General features: G+C 38.1%; 1 protein-coding gene across 1 annotated transcript; it reads right to left on the reverse strand.

Moving 5' to 3' along the window:
• Positions 1-9,125: 9,125 nt before the first annotated feature.
• Positions 9,126-18,991, reverse strand: gng13b (guanine nucleotide binding protein (G protein), gamma 13b). The gene is made up of 3 exons (XM_084133918.1): positions 18,072-18,991; positions 12,204-12,336; positions 9,126-10,356 (listed from the first exon to the last, which is right to left on the reverse strand). Exons 2-3 carry the CDS (start codon positions 12,299-12,301, stop codon positions 10,251-10,253), a joined length of 204 nt encoding a protein of 67 aa, XP_083990044.1. The 5' UTR covers positions 12,302-12,336; positions 18,072-18,991; the 3' UTR covers positions 9,126-10,250.

The raw sequence follows: 18,991 nt of genomic DNA on the forward strand, positions 1-18,991 counted from the left end.
GTCCGTTTAGGATTGGCACAGCTGTTTATCATGTCCTTTTATGCAAGTGACCTGAACCTTGAAACCTGTGAAGCAGCATTTCCTTATCAGATGACGATAATGATGATGAGACACAGACGGCCCCAGTGTTTCTTTTGAGTTTTTGTTTTATGCACAAGATTAAGACACCAAGAATAGCTGCTTCTCTAGAGATGTGAATGGTGAATCATATTTTACCACAGTTGGAAGAAGAGGATTGTGCAGCTCTGAGATTTCTCACCACATAGGACAGCCTTGTGTTTCCAGTCCAGCCTGAGGGAGAGGAATTAGTCATACAGAAGTCATCATTGCAGCTTATCGTGTCAGCCAGAAAGAATCACTATGATATTAGAGCTTGTAAATATTCTGTTTAAAATCCCAGCAATCAAACCCGCACGAAACTAATCTATTCAGCTCGAGGAAGGTGGGTGCCTTTGGACTTAAACCAGTAAAAAAGAGAAAAGAAATTGTAATTGTTGTAAATATATAATTAATGATTATGATTGGTTGATAATCTGTATTTTTTTTGTGTGAAAATATTCCGTCTTTGAGGAGACTTTTCAGATTGTAACAATTAATGCATAATGTGATTTATGTGCCCTTTTTACCACCAGATGTAGATGAATTTCATACATAATATTCAACAAATTGCATGTAATGTATTTGAACCCAATGGACTTTGTGAATGCTTCACATTTATATCAAGATCTTATTAATACAATATTAAAAGTAATACAGTTTTAATTGTATTGTATTATGTAATCTAATGATGTGTCTTATTGATAGAATGAGTTGGTTCTTCTTTCATCTTTAAACTGAAAGTGTAGATATATTCAGGGAACAGGACGATGGAGGGCAGACTTCTGCTTTGTTGAATCCTGCAACCTTCACTGTGATGTCAGCATGGCTACAGTGTAAGTGTGTGTGATAGAGACAGAGAACACCACACGTCAAACAGTGCACATTTACTTGGAACAGCCTTACTTAAAAAAAGGTATTAGTGATTTTGAGAACCATGTTGATTTTAGTTAGCCTATACGTGCAATTAAAAGGATAAAAATGAGAATGCTTTCAAATCTACATTTTATTATTTCATGTACTTTGTTTTATTTCATAAAAACCTAATTACAAAAAACATTCCCCAAGTTGGCATTTAATATAGGCCTATATCTACAAATTCTTTTAAAAATAAATATTTTAAATAGTTAATTATTTAAACTAGCACACAGTCAGTTTAATTAAAGGATTTGAATACTTATTTGAATACTTAAGTATTATATACTTATTCTTGGCCTCCAGTAATAATTGCTTATCCTCTAAAGTGCTCAAGACATTATAGGAGCAAGGCTTTAGTGGATTTGTGGGATCATGGTGCTTTTGTATAGCGAGGGAAGCTGATTTAATCAACAGCCTCCAATGAAAAAGGAGATCTATTTTGTTTTATTGTATTTGACGGGAGTGCCCCATCATCAGATTAGCGCTTAATCTCTTACTGTCTTTGACTCTGGCAGTGGATGTGAGGTGTCACATAGAATCTCACTTGTTTTTGTAAAAATAGGCTACATGTTCAGTATGCATAAACTTTACGTGTGAGTGTGACCATAGTGTCGAGCTCGAAGTCAAATGAACTTTTTTTTTATCTGATAGGTGCTTAAATGCAATAAATAAATAAATAAATATTTCATTGTTTAATTGATTATTTGTCGAAGCTCTTAAATGAACTACAAAAAGCCATAAGGACTACAAAAAATGGCGCCTTTTACCAATAACGCCACATCCGATTGGTTGTTGTGTTTCTCATGGCCAAACGTCTTTGACGTCAACAGCTCCATTTGATTTTGGAGATGCAGAATAGTGGAAGATTACCATAAAATAACGATTTAACGAAACAAAAAAGTGGCCAAAATCATCTTTAAAAATTCACCTTTTGTTTGTGTTGCACAGAAGTAAGAAAATCTGGATTTTGAATGTTACGAGGGTGAGTAAATGATAACGAAATTGTGAACTATCCATTTTTAACACAAAACTCTCACACATTTCAAATGAATACACACGACCGTTGTCTGTGTGTACTGTGACAGCAACCGACACTGCATCCACCTGTCATGGAAAAAGGGTTAATACACAGTCATCCATGATACCATTTGAACAGATATAATGCTTTTTGATCTGGGCTGGGGAGCTTGATTTGCTAAATGACCGTTAAATCTTCTCTGGTGATTTTAGGAGTGGGGAGGTGGGGTGGCAGGTGGGGTGGCGGGTGGGCTCAACTAAGGCTTATGCAGAAAAGATGCCCTAAATGTGTGTTCATGTGGGTTAATGCTTGAAGACAGAGCCATTAAAGTTTTACCATGACAGCAATGTTTTATTGAGCAGCTTTCTCTGGACTGGGATATGCCAAAATTCGAGGCATAGGCCTAGAAATCAGTGTGTTTATATTACAGCTCATGTTATAAATGATTGTGTTCTTTTATTGTCAATTCGTTTATATATTATATCATATTATGCACTGCATTGGTTTGGGTTTATGTTTTTACAATTAACTAAAAGCAAATTTATATATTATTACATTACATTATATTAGGTTTGTGTTTTTACAATTAACTAAAAGCCCATTAAAAAAGTAGTTCAACCAAAAAAATGAATAATCATTTATGTCATTATCAATGTTGTTCCAAGCATGTATGACTTTCTTTAATGAAAGTAAGTCCTGTTCACCATTCACTTTGACATTGGACATTCTGCTAAACATCTTCTGTTGCTCTCTACAGAATAAAGAAATTTGTACGGGTTTGGAGCGACATGAGGGTGATTAAATGATGACAGAATTTTTGTTTTAGGATGAGCTATTGCTTTAAAGTGTTCGCTGCTTTAGCAAAAATAAAAATGGTCATGCAGTGTTGATGGTGCAGAAGGAACTCTCTCACTGCGCATCATTCAATCTCTATGGCAGGGTTCCAGTTTCATAAGAGTGCTCCAGCGTGTGCAACCTCGTGGGATGAAGCTAAAGGATGCTGTACTGGAGGAGAGAGTGAGCCGATTACATGATAGACCTACCCCGCTCTCTAGCAGGGACCTCCCTGACCCACCCTCCCCCTTCCAGAGCCAAATGGAAAGAGAAGGTCTGGTTATTTCTGTGATGTGTGTCCATGAATTGTTAATGTCTTTGAATTGGCTGACTGCGCTTTGCTGAGCCTGAGCTGGTTAATTAGACCTAAGGGACGGAGCAAGAGAGAACAAAACTGACAAAGAAAAGTGGCATCATCTACTCTGAGATTATGCACAGTGGATCTCACCAGGTTGGATGAAGAAAGAAATCTATGTATCTGATGTTATAATTCTCATCCAGTCTCAGATAGTAACTTTTACATTTTACTACGGCATTAAACCCAAACGTTTAAACTGTAGTAGACTGTTTATATACTAATTTTGCTCTACTTAATTATGGGGGCATTTTTTTTGCCCAGATCCCCCTTTAAATGTGTGATCCTGCTCCAATCTGATGCTTTGCGTAAATCTGTAAGAAGGGTTTTGTAGTTTTTTTCACTGAGGGTGGCATTTTCTAAAGCGTGCATTCAAAAAGTGCCCACTAAATATTTTATTTCAGCTGTGCATTGCTTGAGTCTGCACTGTATGCGTGATATTTCCTCTTAGATTTATTAATAATCCATAACCATTTGTATGCTCTACTTCACTGCATTTTAAACCCAACCGCAAGTTAATTTTAAATGTTTTTTTTAAAAGTACCTTGCAAGAGAACGACGTAGAAACAAAGAATGCAACCTCATTATCTCACCATACACATTGGTACACTGACAAAATCTCCAACCGTTGCAAGCACACAGGAGAGCGCTATAAAAGGAAGACTGTGGTCTTAAAGCCTGTGTTTCTTCTTTTGGAATGTTTCTAGAATCTTGTCGTCTCTCGGTCAGCATGTTGCCATGGAATTCCCTGAGTGCTGCTCCCTCTCCTCATGTCACACAGTAACTTAGAGTGAGTCAGTATTTTTCCACAGTAAGACATACAGCGTATACAGCTGCCATCAGTCTTAGCAGGCACACAGATGATGTGCACAGTTTGGAAAGTCCCGTGGACTGTGCACCATACTCAATATATGCACATATACAAATATATACTCTAAATTTCAAGAAGACGCATATTTTTGGGTCACCTCAGCGATTAATATTTAGGGTAACGTTTGATGATTTTACCTCTATCTCAGCTGCTGATGATGTGAAATGTTGTGGATGACTTCGTCCCAGACCTATTTCCCATAAGGCACTGCTGCTTCTACACCACATGTTCTGCTAACAAAGCACCAGAGATTAAAGAGCTGTCAGCTCGGGGCTTTAATCTCCTAAAGAGGGACCGCTGGGGCACACAGGCACGTCATAGCACATACTTCCTGTCACTGCCTGTTGTCTGAAGGAGGGATGGCAGTGACAGCTTTTATGCACAACTTAGAAGGTGAGGCGAAATGAAGGATGATGCTTTTTGCAAAAGACTCACAATGTGCGTGTTTTCTTAGGCAAGATGCGAGTTTGATTGGGTTGTCTGAGAGATAGTGGGAGTGGCCATGTTACACAGAGTAGAATAAGAGGCATTCAGTCCCTTGGGCAGTTCAGCCAGATCGTTGTGCAAACACAGCAGGCCCACTGGGGTTAAATCAGCCATGTAATGACACCACAGTGGAATAACGGGCAGCCGTGCTCCACTTTGTTTTTGGTTGCCTTGTAAAATGGCTGATTCGGAATTGTGAGGAGTCGGACACGTACCCTGGGAAGGAACCTCTCACTCAGGTTCAGTGTGAATAAGATCAGACCGCCATTCGCAGCATTACATCCATACATCTTCCTCATTGAGCACATGTACCAAAAGTGGGCCAAAGATCACAATCCCAACACACATTTCCACTCATTCAATTTCCACTCAGCCGGCTCCAATTAGCCCAGGGCGCGGAACAGAAGAGTTTTGAGGGGAGAGGGAAAAAATGGGTGTCTCTAGAATCTTTTGCACTGTCCTCATTTGAGGAAATGAAGCATGACCTCGGCTTGACCCGTCTCCCCTGGTGCTCAGGCTAATGGAGTGAGGCGTGCAGGTGTTCGACAGCGCTAAAGTATATGTGTAGGCTGACATTATAAGAGTGCACTGACAGAACTGGATCAGTTGCCTTTGCCAGGGGACAAGAGCCACGCTGCTGTGACAGAAATGGCTCATAAATGGCCACACACTGCATGCTACTTAACATATACTATATTAAGTCTTCAGGAGCCTACTTGATCATTGCTGCGGTCCATCTCTCAACCCCGATATCAGAATGAATGATTCAGGCATGCTTATGAGTCTCAAGTTGTGTGCCACTCCTTAATGAACTACTCATGGAGCCTAAAGTACAACCCCAAATCCAGAGAAGTTGGAACATTTTGTAAAATGCAATAAAATCTGCTTTGTTAATTCTCTTTTTTAACTGACAAAAGCGCACAAAAAAGATTTTCAAAGTTTTCACTGATCAACTTAAGCGTGTTTTGAAAATATAAACACATTTTGATGGCTGCAACACATTCCAAAAAAAAGTTGGAACAGAGGCATTTTTACCACTGTGTCACATCTTTTAATTACACTTTTTAATCATTTGGGAATTGAGGAGACTAATTGTTGCAGTTTTACAAGTGGAGTTTTTGCCCAATCTCACCTGATACAAGACAGCTGCTCAACAGTCTGTGGTCATCGTTGCCTGATTCTCCTTATCATGATGGGCCATACATTTTCAATAAGAGACAGATCTGGACTGCAGGCAGGCAGTCAAGCACATCCACTCTATGGTGTAAAGTGTCTAGAAACCACTCTGTTGTAGTACGTGCAGAATGAGGCCTGAAATTGTCTTGCTTCCCAGGAAAGATGTCATCTTTAATGGCAGTATATGTCTCCGTACAATCCCAATATACACCTCCACATCAATGGTTCCTTCACACACATGCAAGTCATGACATGTTTGCTTTTCCACCTGTTGCTGATGAAATCCTGTATGGTCTCTTTTGTATTTGGGACTGAGAACTCAAAGTCAGTTTTTCCCAAAAATAAGCTGAAACGTGGATTCATCTGACCGCAGCACAGATTTCCACTTTGGATCATCTGAGATGAGCTCAGGCTCAGAGAACTTTGCAGCATTTTGCAGCAATTCTCTGCATAGAATTGATGTAAAGCTTTCTCCTTGCGGAACAGAGATTCAAGTTGCATTTATTGATGCAGGGGCAGACTGTGTTAAGTGACTATGGTTTTCCAAAGTACTCCCGAGCCCATGGCTATTTTTAACACAGTAGCATGATGGTTTCTCATGCAATGCCGTCTGAAGGTCTCAAAGGTCACGCTCATTCAACAGAGGTTTCCTGACTTTTCATGCATGGAGATTTCTCTGGATTCTCTGAATCTTTTCACAATATTATGTATGGTAGTCGGTAGATGGTGAAAGACCTAAATACTTTGCAATCCTGCATTGAGAAATGTGATTTTTGAATTGTTTGACAATTTTCTCATGAAATTTGGCACAAAGTGGCGAGCCATGACCCATCTTTGCTTGCAAAGGCCGAGCCTTTAGTGGATGCTCATTTTATACCCGATACCCTCATCTATTACCAGTTAGCCTGCTAATTGTGGACTGTTTCAAAACCTGGATATTCTATAGTCCTTTATTTTGCCTCTGTCCCAACTTTTTTGGAGTGTGTTCAGCCATCAAAATGAAAATATTTTTATATTTACTAAATACAATGAATTTGGCCAGTGAAAACATTATAATTTTTTTCTTTGTACTATTAACTATTTTTATGTAACTATTTTTATACACCTATAACAATTTAAAAATATATATATTTTTCACAATATATTTGTACATATACATAAATATATATTTCTTTGAAAACAATGATTAATATGTAAACCTCTACTAATGACTTAAGAGAAAAGTTGATTTGAGTTGATAGACTTTTATTTGCCCAATTTGGTCAAATTCAGTTCATCATGTGCTTAAGACATGGTCATGCATGAGCTAAAAGGTTGGATTAGCCTTGCCTTGTGGTTAAAAATAACATTATTTGATTTAGGTTGACACTGATTATGTTTAAATGACCACAAAAGTGTTAACTTCATCTGAACTGGACCTATGTGATTTTAAAGGGTTTAATACTGCCTGGATCACACTTTTACACTCTTGAGATTTTTCTCTTCACACAACACATCTTTTTTAGATCCTCAAAGGAGAACAGCAAGAGTGTTTCGAGCAGCAAGTGGTTTTACAAGTCAGAACCCATCGTTTATTCTCTCCTCTATTATGTCCATTCGCAGTCCATATGCCCTTCTTAGCATAAATCCCCATTTCAGATCCAGATGTAGGATGCATTTTCCGTATTTAGATTAAAGAGTCATTAAGCTTTGCCATATATGCAGATTTACGGTCACAGTGTCAGACTTCGTCAGAGAAGCACTTTACCCCAGATGTGTACATTAAGCAGACTATTGGTCCATGGGATCCCATATGTATTTAGAAATGGAGATTTGTGATGGGGGCTGAGAGAGTGGATTATTTTGGGCAGATTAGAGTGTCATCTGCTGCGGGTTCAACCGGCGTAGAGAGCAATCATGTGAATGTGTGGCTAGGCAACGGGCATCAGGATTACCAATTCCTAATCTTAGAGAGTGAGCCATTATCCACCGTGTTAGTCTCACGGCCCCCAGAACCACTCATGCCATCTTTGTTTGGTAAACGGGTGACGGCTGTACGGTCCGATACTCGCAGGTCCATTAAGTGCATGAAGATGTATTGACTTTGATTAAAATGCCTGGCAAAGTTACACTTGCAATACGCAGATGGGTCTGAACAGAGTGAATTCTGAGTGTGCTTAAAGTAGAGCTACAATTTTCCCTTAGATGGGAAGAAAATAAGCTCATGTGTTCTATTATTTAGCAGAGAATGAGTTTGTAATGCTTTTTTTGCAGTGATTTGGGATAAAAATTTACATTTACAAAGGAGGTACCAGATCTGTTAAAGACATTTTAATGCATTACTGCATGTCAGATTCAATTAATTTCAGCAATATTGTTATGGATGAATCGCTTGTATTCTTCATTTGCATTGGATAAAAGCATCTGATAAATGAATCAATGTTAATGTAATTTTTTTTTTCGAGAAAAGCCCCCACATAAAGATAATTTGAAGAGACTATGTTACATTATTGTGAAGAAAGAAAGAAAGAAAATAAACATAAAAAGTGACTTTATAAGTCAATAAATAGTTTGTTTTTATCATAGAACATAAGCTTGTCACCCGCCTTAAGTCCACAGCAATCGAGTTTGTAAAACTGTTTATGTCTTGGGGGCGTCCATACAGAATGGATACAGAATCTTGTTTCTTAATTGTTGGTCTATGTATACATGTGCAGACATATGTCTCTGGTTTTGTGTCACATTCTGCCGTTTTTCAACGTCTCGTGCTTTGAGCGTCGTGTTTGTAAGACATTTTGTCAAGTTAACAGCAGTTCAACTTTAAACTTTGAATACATTCAGTTGAGTTCCATATGTTCCTCAGCTGTTTTGTTTCTCTTACCGGTATATTCTTTGGCTTGCAAAAACATAAAGGTAGTGATTCAAGTTTGAATGGCTCTTATGGAAGGGAAATCTCTTATGACTTGCACAAAATATTGTGGCCACGAGTTAAATCGTGCCCATGTTGTACTAATTTGTTCCCTTGTTTTAATCCCACAATTGAACAAAAATTAGGACATAAATAAGTACAACGTGGCCCTGATTTAACTAAAACAAGGAGATTAATTAATTAATTAATTAGTGGGAACACACAAATTCTTAATTCATGTCCAACGTTATCATGTTTTTATTTTCCCCACATGTCATGTGCAGGGCTCCATATTGGGTTGAGGGGCCATGATTTAATTAGTTTTGTTTAATCACTAATATATTTTTAATTACTTTTTCTATCTCTATCTATCGTGTTAAATTGACAGCCGTATTTATTACTAATCTCAATATAACTGTTATTGTGTAAACACACAGAAATAAATTGCCCAACCCATGACACACACCCAATTGAAACACACAAATTACATTAAAGCTGTCTAAAAATCCTCTACTTTATTCAATAAGATGTTTTGTAAAACATTCAATAAAAAATGTAATCACTTATTGCTTGTTATTAAACTAGTACTTGATCTTATGCATATTTTCTCAAAGCATTCTCATATGTAACACACATCTAGATAATTAGACAGGTTTCTACTGTTTGAATATATAAAAACATGAACAAACCAAAAGTCATAAATTAACCCCACATCCTTGCCATAAGTGCAGATTAAGCTATTAATCTTAAGAAAAGAAAAGAAAAAGCCTTGGCCAGTGCACAACCTCTCTGTTTGCATATCCATTCAATGCTTAAGGGTGCTGATGGTTTACAAGTCCCTCACAACACACATACATTCTTTTTAAGGAAATTGTGTACAAGGCAGTATTCGATGGTGACCTGGCAAGATGCGTTGTTTTTTTGTTTTTTTTTATCCTTTAGCTTTTCAAGGAAGGAAGGGTGCAGTTGAACAACAGCAGGTCCATTGTAGCTTCTAAAGCAGTCGGCGCCGACAGCTTCGGTGGTGAACCAAACCATAAATAAATAAATTAATGATCATAAATAAGTAAATAAATTAAAACGATCTGTACATGTTTAAAAATGGTCTGTAAGTGAGAGTGCTGAGTTGTGGTGTAAATAGTGCACGAGCCTGCAGGAGAAATAAACATGCTGCGTAACAGAGGGAAACTTGAATATTTGCTGCCTTTGCCTTTTTGAGGCATTTCTTCTCACCTCTGTCATGCAGTATGTTGTCTAACAGGCCTTTTCTGGCATTTCCAATGTCGACACTACATGCCTGAACTCAAGATCAAGCGCGCAAGCAGCGGCGACAACACTGAAGTCAAAGAGAAATTCCACTAACTGCATATAAAGATATATATATATCGATGGTTATAAATATAATAGTAATGCATGTCAAAGTGTCAAATTCTGACTATATAGAGCTAGTGTTCTGTGTATGAGTGTGTGTTTTTTGTGCAGTGGATGCTAAACTGCTGTACATTCATGATGAGGGAATGAAACAGAGAGCAAGCGCCGTGTGATCCTGTCAGGCTTGTGGAGGCTCAGACGGAGGGCTGGGGCGACCGCTGCTGCTGCTGCTACTCTCTTATAGAAGCACACACTTGCCCTTCTCCACCCATGGGTTGTTCTTCATCAGCTCGGGATTCAGGAAAGGGTCCTCGGGCACACACTCCTCGATCCATTTCACCAGGCTAAGGAGAGGAAGGAGAAGGTCCCTCATCATTATGGGACACATTGCAAATTGTGCGACGTATTTAAAGTAACAAACCTCACATTTGATGCAAAAAAAAAGGCTATTATTTAGGGGTAAATAGAGCAGAGACTTGTTCTGGATGTCTGTGACTTTGAACACGAATGCTGAGTGATTTATGAAATTAGGGTCATGTAAGACAGCACCCATGTTGAGCAAATGATAAATGAGGGTGATAATCACGTAACTCTTTGCAGAGCACCATCCATCACAGGCGATTAATAGAAATGATGTGTCCAAGATGAGAGTGATGATCTTAGATTCATCTGAGACTCAAGTAAAAATTTGTAGTCATCATGACCCAACTTTATGATGGATTCGCAATTGCTTGTTCAGCTAAACTGCACAATAACACTGGAGGAACCACTACGCTGGCATAAACTGGGCTGATCATTGCTGGCTGGTAAAATTTAATTTGTAACAGAGAAATTACCATTGTGAATACTTCAGGAAGGGAGCCCTGGGATGCAGGGAAATGAGATGTCACTATAATGTGACAGTGGCGGGTGTGACTAAGAGACCATGCATGCTCTCGAATTGGAGAGTAAAGCACCAGAGATCTGAGAGCATTAGCTTTGTCCTGAACAATCACCAAGAGGACCTGACCTCTGGGCAGCCTAATTAGTGACATGAGGTGAACCTGCAAAATCAGAAATAACTGCAGTTATGAGTTCATGGTGACATTAGGGTCATTCAATCAGGAAACTGTTTAGAGAAAACCAATGACAAAACGGATTACTCTCCACTAAAAAAAGGAGCTATGAAGTATGAACTATGTTAAGTGGATAAGTTAGGCAAAAAATTTAAAATAACTACATTATTCAACTTATTAGATGACTATTTACCAAATAAGTAATATTGATTTGAGTTTAAGTTATTTTATTAATATTTTAATTGTTTCTTACTTGTATAAGTTATATTACCTCTAGCACTTTTTTTAGTCTACACAAAAAAAAGAAAAGAAAAAAAAGAACAGGACCAACAATGGCCATTGCTGAGGTTTTAAGCTCACTATATCCACCTTTAACGTATAAGCAGGCGGAGCCATTTGTAACTTGAATGTGCTACCAGTGTCACCTGGTTCCATTTATTTTAGAAATGTTTTTTGAGCAGCAAATTATCATATTAGAATGATTTCTGAAGAATCATGTGACACTGAAGACTGTCATAATTAATGACAGTTGAAATTTTGCCATCATAGGAATAAATTACATTTTAAATGTTTTTTTTTCTGTATGTTTGATCAAATAAATGCAGCCTTGGTGAGCATAAGAGACTGGTTTCAGAAACATTAAAACAAATCTAACCGACAAGAGACTTTTGAACAAAAGTGTTTACTGAAATATTACTGAAACTGAAGCTCTTAAAAAGGCATTTTTTACCACAGCAAAGTTGCGAAATTGCTCCAATTAGCTAATCTAACTTGCATTGTATGCAAAGAGAGAGTGATATGAGAGACATGAGAGAAGCACTATATTGTCAAACCAACAGTCAAATGTACAGTTGAGAGTTCATTATAACAAAATACTGGACTCCTCAATGCCACAATTGACCAATGAGAATGAAGTATTTGTATAATAAACTGACAGAATACATGGATGATGTTCTGATGACTTGCTGTTAGATTTTCTGTGCTTGATTATGTGATGTACAGCACCAAAAATAGAAGGAGGGTAGAACGAGTCATTATCTTTTCTGTTGTGATATGGGGCGACAGCATAAAATATATGGGTTGGAACTTGGAACAGAGACTATCACAGTGTGAAGAACAAAAGAGAGCACACTCACTCGGTCACTGTCTTTGAGGATTTCTCCCTTTTGAAGGCCAGCTGGTACTTGAGGCTTTCTACCTCCTTCTTCATCTGGGGCAAGTCCATCTCATCCATGGCTGTGGCTTGATGTGGAAGTGATCAAACTAAACCTAAACAACAAAATTGAAACAAGAAAGAAGATCGTTTTACAAAACCAATTTTCCTACTGAAACTGCATTGGTGTATCTTTTACATGACTTTCTTTCAACAGCCATTCTAGGGCATTTTTAGACCGGCAAACTGTGCCGGCTCCAAATAAAAATGTAAAATAGATGTATGTTGTTGTTGATGTATCTTTAACAGCTGATTTTGCATCAGTCAATGTGGATTGCAATTAAAAATCTTGCCAAACCAGCCCCTCACGCAATTTGATGTGTATGCAACAACTAATGATTTGTGGATGTGATCTGTATGTCCATGCTGAAAATAATGCAAAATAACGTAATGACTACTAACAATGCAAAGCAAATTTTTATGTTTAAGTTATTTTGACTACCACAATAATGTGAGCTTTTTCAGCAAATAATGGCATATGTGATATTTTGTGATTGATATATTATATTATTGATATTATATGTGATTGATTTATTATTATTATTATTTGATGAATTAATTTAATTCAAATTTTAATTTGTGTTTTTGTTTTACAATTGAAAAAACAAAAAAAGTGCCGTTGTTAACTTAAGGGACTGTTTCTACCTTATCTGTGTAATCTAATGTTATAATGCTGACTCAGTCAAGCTACATTATTTTTCTTTACTTGAATAACAGATAGTTATTCATTGAAAATAGATGTCACCACATGAATCACATTTTAGATTACCTGACAAAGCATTTCTACATAACCACAATTATAACCACATATATTCTATTATATTCTTGTTCTGGGATGTACTGCATGCATGTGTTTAGCTTTCAGATAAATAAAGAATTGAGCAATGAGATGCTTGTCTAATGCTTGCTCCTCTCTGAGCAGGGGTTGGGGGATCAGACTTGGCGTCTTGAGGGTTTCAGTGTTGAGAGGAGTCCAGCGTTAGGGCATGTGTGAGCCAGAGAGCAGAAACAGTTCAGCATGCAGGTGTTCTGCTGCCTGTATACATCCGTCGCATAAAGGCTTTTAAGCGCTTCCCATCAACACCAGCCAGACACTGGAGCCTCTCGCTCTAAAAGCTCTGATTTCACTATCTGAGACTAAACACACTCACAGAGCAGCTGGGAGACTGTGCTGTTCTTCAAATCAAACGTGATGTTCAGAAATGGTTGGGGGACAAAGATGTTTTGCCAACTGTATGATTAACTGTAATGCTCTAAAAATGTCCACTTTTCTCAAACCATCCATAAATACTTAATTCATATGGAGATATTCATGAAATTCATGACATTGTGTCCCGATATAATGGAAGCTGAAATTGGTTGTTTCCAGAAGGTAAATACACTGATTTCAGTGCTTCACTGAGGCCCTAAACAAATATAGAATCAATAGTGTCCCAGAATATACAGCAGTTTGCCGCAATGCATAAACCTTCCCCCCCCCTTCACCCATTAGTCATGCACCAAATATTATTGATAAACGCAGGGCTTGACATTAACTTTTTGTTAATAACCAAAGTTATTAGCCACTCAGCAGTTTCACTGGCCACAATTTTGACACTGAAGGGGAAAAAACTGCCATATAGATATTTTTAATATTATCTTATAATTTGGCAGCCGGTATATTAGGCTGATGCCACTTTAAGACCTGATGCACGGATCCATTATACTGTTACACATGCATTTTCTTTACTTTCACTTAAAACATAGCCTAACTGTGTTTATTTGAATACTCATCAAGATCAGCATTTTACATTATTTTGTGTGTATTTGACTTAGGGCTGGCTGGGCGATAAAACGGCATTGGTATTTATCGACGGTAGCCTACACCATTGTCACGATATAAAAAATGTTCGATATAGCGCTTGATATTTTCATTAAAATGCGTGCCCGTATTAAATTAAATTAAAAAGAATTAAAAAACCCGTAGATCTTAGGGGCCGTTCACATATCGCGTCTCCTTCTTTCCAAAGCGCTTGCGTCTTTCGTTGCTATGCAACCATGAACCGCGCTCTACACATCATGTTGACTGAAGGTGCGTTCCATTCTGGTTCCATTCGACCGTGATTCGTAGACTGCGAAGTTAAATATGGCGCGACCACCACAACGTTGCCCAACATCAAAATGACAAACGTAATGAAAGCGGAACGAGAACTGCGATACTCGTTATTTTGTTTCACGCTCAGTTTGGACCAATGTCACTGCAGCGTGAGCCGATCTTGATCACGCGACACTGTTACTACACAGCGCTAATATCCAGTAAAGAAAGCATTCGAATTCGCCACACAAGTAATAACATCACTGCAAGATTTAGTGAGAAACATTCAAATTTCTCCGTTATTAACCGTAGATGTCTATTAGATCAAACAGCGCTGGCGTGGAAACCAGGAGAAACATTGTGTCATGAATGAACTAGTTATAGGCTTTACGTCCACAGATCAGCAACATTCACCATTGATTTAATGTAGTAACACTAACTGTTGTAACCATGGAAGTTTGGCAGGAATAGTAAAATGCTTTCAAGTACATCACACATCTTTTTCAAGCACTTCAAAACTGAAATATTATAATATTTAAATGTTATTTTTAATGTGATGACCAAAACATTATTTGTTTATCCTTCAAAGATAAACCCTATTTAACCCTATTTATAAAACTAAAAGTTTCAAATTATTTCTGAATAATTTTTCTTTTAATATATATATATTTTTTAAATCAAGGAAATTTCTCTGGCATTTCTTTCTTTTTGCTATATCGAAAACATATCGAACCGTGACACCACTGTGTCCTATCAAACCGAACCGTGAATTTTGTGAACCGTTAGGCCTACACCCCTACTTATTACCGATGTTGATCTACCTCAGAGTTTGCCTTGATTCTTCTACGTTTACACTTTTATTGCACACATTTTGTAACATTTTATTTAAGTTCAAGAGTTTCTTTAACACTTACTTTTTTATCTTAATACAAGACATAAAGAAGATATTTTTGTTTAGGCTACATTTTATTTAGTTTTGACAGCTAAATCTAATATAATTTGTTGTTTGCCTTAATAATACATAAAAAAATAAATAAACAAATGTCAATAATTAGGCTATCGATATACCGAACGATATGAAACATTATATCGTGATAAATTGTTTAGCTATATCGCACAGCCCTGACTGTTTCACACCAAAATGCAAGACCTGTAACAGCAACTATATTCATCCGGAGCAAATGAAACGAGTGAGTGAGGGGAGGCGGGTTTGTGTATCTGTGGAGCTGGTATATCGTATAGCCCAGGGGTGGGCAAACTTTTTGGCTCAAGGGCCACACTGGGTTTTAAAATTTGACAGAGGGCCGGCCCAGTAGCAGATTATGAAACACGATCTCATTAAAGTGCGTATCTATACCACGAATTTTATTTCTCGTGCCATTTATACGCCAAAAATATTTTTTTTTTGCGTGCATATGCTGCGCACTGTAAACCCTTTGGTTAGGATTTGGGGGGCGGAGTGCGTGCCTATTACACGCCATTAAAGGGATAGTTCGCCCAAAAATGAAAATTCGGTCATCATTTACTCACCCTCAAGTTGTTTCAAACCTGTATGAATTTCTTTTTTCTGCTGAACACAAAAGAAGATATTTTGAGAAATGTCGGTAACCAAACAGTTGATGGACCCCATTGACTTCCATAGTAGGAAAAAAAAAATACTATGGAAGTCAATCAGGTCCATCAACTGTTTGGTTTACCCGAGATTTTTCAAAATATCTTCTTTTGTGTTCAGCAGAAAAAAGAAATTCATACAGGTTTGAAACAACTTGAGGGTGAGTAAATGATGACCGAATTTTCATTTTTGGGCGAACTATCCCTTTAAGTGCGTATCATATGCACGCGAAAACTGCGTTTCATAAGAACTACAAATACAATTCGTGGTATTCGCACTTTCATGAGATCGGGCTGGGCAAACACATTTACGTTGTGGCAACGTCTGCGCGAAATTCAACAACTGAGAGACGACATTCTGACAATACATTTTTTTTATGCTAGATATCCCCCATGTTATGTTTTGAGGTTAATTTTAAAAAAACGAAAATTTGGAAAAAAAAAACGAAATAAACGAATATACAAATTTATTTTAAGTATAATAAAATAAAACATAAAAAGCAAATGCAGATCAGAACATTTAATGAACAAAACCGGGTTCTGTACATGGCAGACGTCAGGGGAGCGTAGTCGAAAGCCGGGCGATAAAGGTTTTGTAAACGGAATCAGTCAGGACTACATCCACAAATCCAGAGTAGCAAAACTAAATAGCAGAAAAATCAAAGGAAAAACTAAACACGTGTGCAAGCGGTTACCAAACATTTTTTTCTCTGTGAGTTTTCAAAAAAAGGAAAAAACATTAACGTGCACCAAGTCTATGCGCTTAAGTTGCTGTCTGTTTGGTTTCCATGGTGACGCGTCTAGCTGGTTACGTGACACACACACCGCAGCCACAACAGCGCTGAATGAATGATGATCTGCTTTTATGTCATTTTTCCTTTTTTTACATTTGTTAGCTATGGCATGAAATATCTGATATTCCGATTGTCAAATATATGCAACGCAATTTATATATAACGCAAAGTATTGCAAGAAAAAGGCTAAATTAATGCGATCTTAAGACAATTTTTTAAATACTCGACGGGCCGGATTAAACAGCCTAACGGGCCGTATGTGGCCCGCGGGCCGTAGTTTGCCCACCCCTGGTATAGCCTATCTATTCTGCGGGAAAAGGGTATTGGAAGCGTTTCAGATATGTCAGTATCGGTATCGAAAAATCAATATTTCTGACATCACTACATCGCACTTAGTTTATTTCAGATGCCTTTTTAAAAGACAACAATTGAAAAATGTTTATTATATTTAAAATTCAACCCGCCAAAGTGGCTAGTGAGTGACTGTTAGGCTACACACCACTGCTGAAATCCAGTCGCATTTGGCGGGCGGGTGTTAATGTCAATGAATGATAGCCTACCATTTTATATTTGTCAGTTTGTTTATAATATGTGTAGCCTACTCATCAGTACAGTAGCCTATGACAAGTGACATATTAGATGGAGGATGAGGATGAACTTCCCAAGCCAAGTTCTTCATGTAGGTCGTTCAATGATGTAGGTCATCACCATGTATCGCATCCAAATAGGGGGGATTGCATTTTAGTTTGGTTCCAAAAAATGAATTTAAAAATGTAACAATTACTAAACAGAAGATAGAACTGGTGCGGAAAGAACCAAAGAAGATGAATCAAACATATCAAAGAATGTGATAGATTAATTTCTGTAGCTATATCATCTGATGAAGACCAGCATGACTTGCTGTATCTCAGTTACCTCCAATGGGTGTATTAAGGTTTCACAGAGCAGATACAACTATTAAGAAGATACTGCAGGCTGAGGCTGAATTGTAGGCTTCTTCCTATCCTTCTTCCTGTAAATATAGGCTACGTTTAAATAACCCAATGATTTTATTAATCAAAAAAGAGGGATGGATGAGGTAAAAGGAGGACGCTGAAAATCGAAGTTTTATATAACACCGGCAAATCGCTGGGAGCCACAGCGGTGATGGTGGGAGTGGAAAAACAATATGGAAAATGCACACACAAAAAAACAATATATGGATGTCCATCACAAATATTTCACGCCAACATAATAAGTTGTGTCAACTGCCATGAAGAGTCAATCGCGGGAAAAGATTAGATCGATATGAATTCACAATTGTGTCGCTTACCTCGGTGATGTATCTTTGGGTAATACCCGAAGCCCGTCTTTGGCGCAGACTGTTCTTATCTATGGGAAATGTCCTTAGATTGGTCAAAAAACACACATACGCCAGTGTCTAATTGGCGAAAACGATGGACGATTGTGTGTTCGCTGTAGACAGCCAACAGACTGGACAGAGAGACTAAAGATAGGCTGGTGAGCTCCGGCAGCAGCGGCAGAGAGAGAGAGAGACAGCTGAAATAAACGATGCTGAAGAAGTTGAGCTGATGGCAGTGGTTACAGCCTAGTAAAGTGCAAGGACGCTGTTCAGTCGCTGCTGCTGCTGGGCCAATGTAGAGGAGGTGCTGGGGCAAATCTGTCTGGGAGGGGGGGATCGGGGGGCGGTTATATGCTGTTGAAGTCTAAATGCCTCTTCTAATGTTGGAGACAAAAGGACGCCCGATGTCCCTTGCCTATTCGCTAGAATTGTCAGTGTAAGTGTTTAGATTTTCCATACGGATTTGCCCCTACTCTTCTGGTTAGCCTACGTTTGATCTAGTATCTATGCCCTAATATGGACAAATTGAGCTTCAACATGTTAGGCTACTTATGCTTCGCGAAGATTAAGCTTTTCTGTCAAAGAAAACATTTATATTATTTAGCTGTGCGATTATTTTATATCCTTATGCTATAGTGTTTTTCGGAATACCACGGCTGTCAGCACGAATCTCTTGCTTTAACAAAGAAAAGTCGTTCTTATTTATTTTCTCTCCGCCAACTAAAATAGTTCCAACCAAAACATCAAGCTTTGCGTGTTGCCATGCGACAGACTGAAAGCCGGTGTGGAACAACGGCGTGTGACGCGGAGCCACCGAGCTTTTCCCTTCCTTCCTAACCGTTCCTTACTCAAAGATTTCTTGTAATCCACTCCAGCTCCGCTCCATCTCT

The sequence above is a fragment of the Abramis brama genome (assembly GCF_963993115.1).
Source record: "Abramis brama genome assembly, chromosome: 1".
NCBI lineage: Eukaryota > Metazoa > Chordata > Actinopteri > Cypriniformes > Leuciscidae > Abramis > Abramis brama.

Excerpts from the sequence above, each read along its gene's own strand:
- gng13b (XM_084133918.1), bottom strand. The coding sequence starts at position 12,301 with ATGGATGAGATGGACTTGCCCCAGATGAAGAAGGAGGTAGAAAGCCTC. Across the intron at positions 10,357-12,203 it reads TCCTCAAAGACAGTGACCGA|CCTGGTGAAATGGATCGAGG; the intron begins GTGAGTGTGCTC and ends TCCTCTCCTTAG.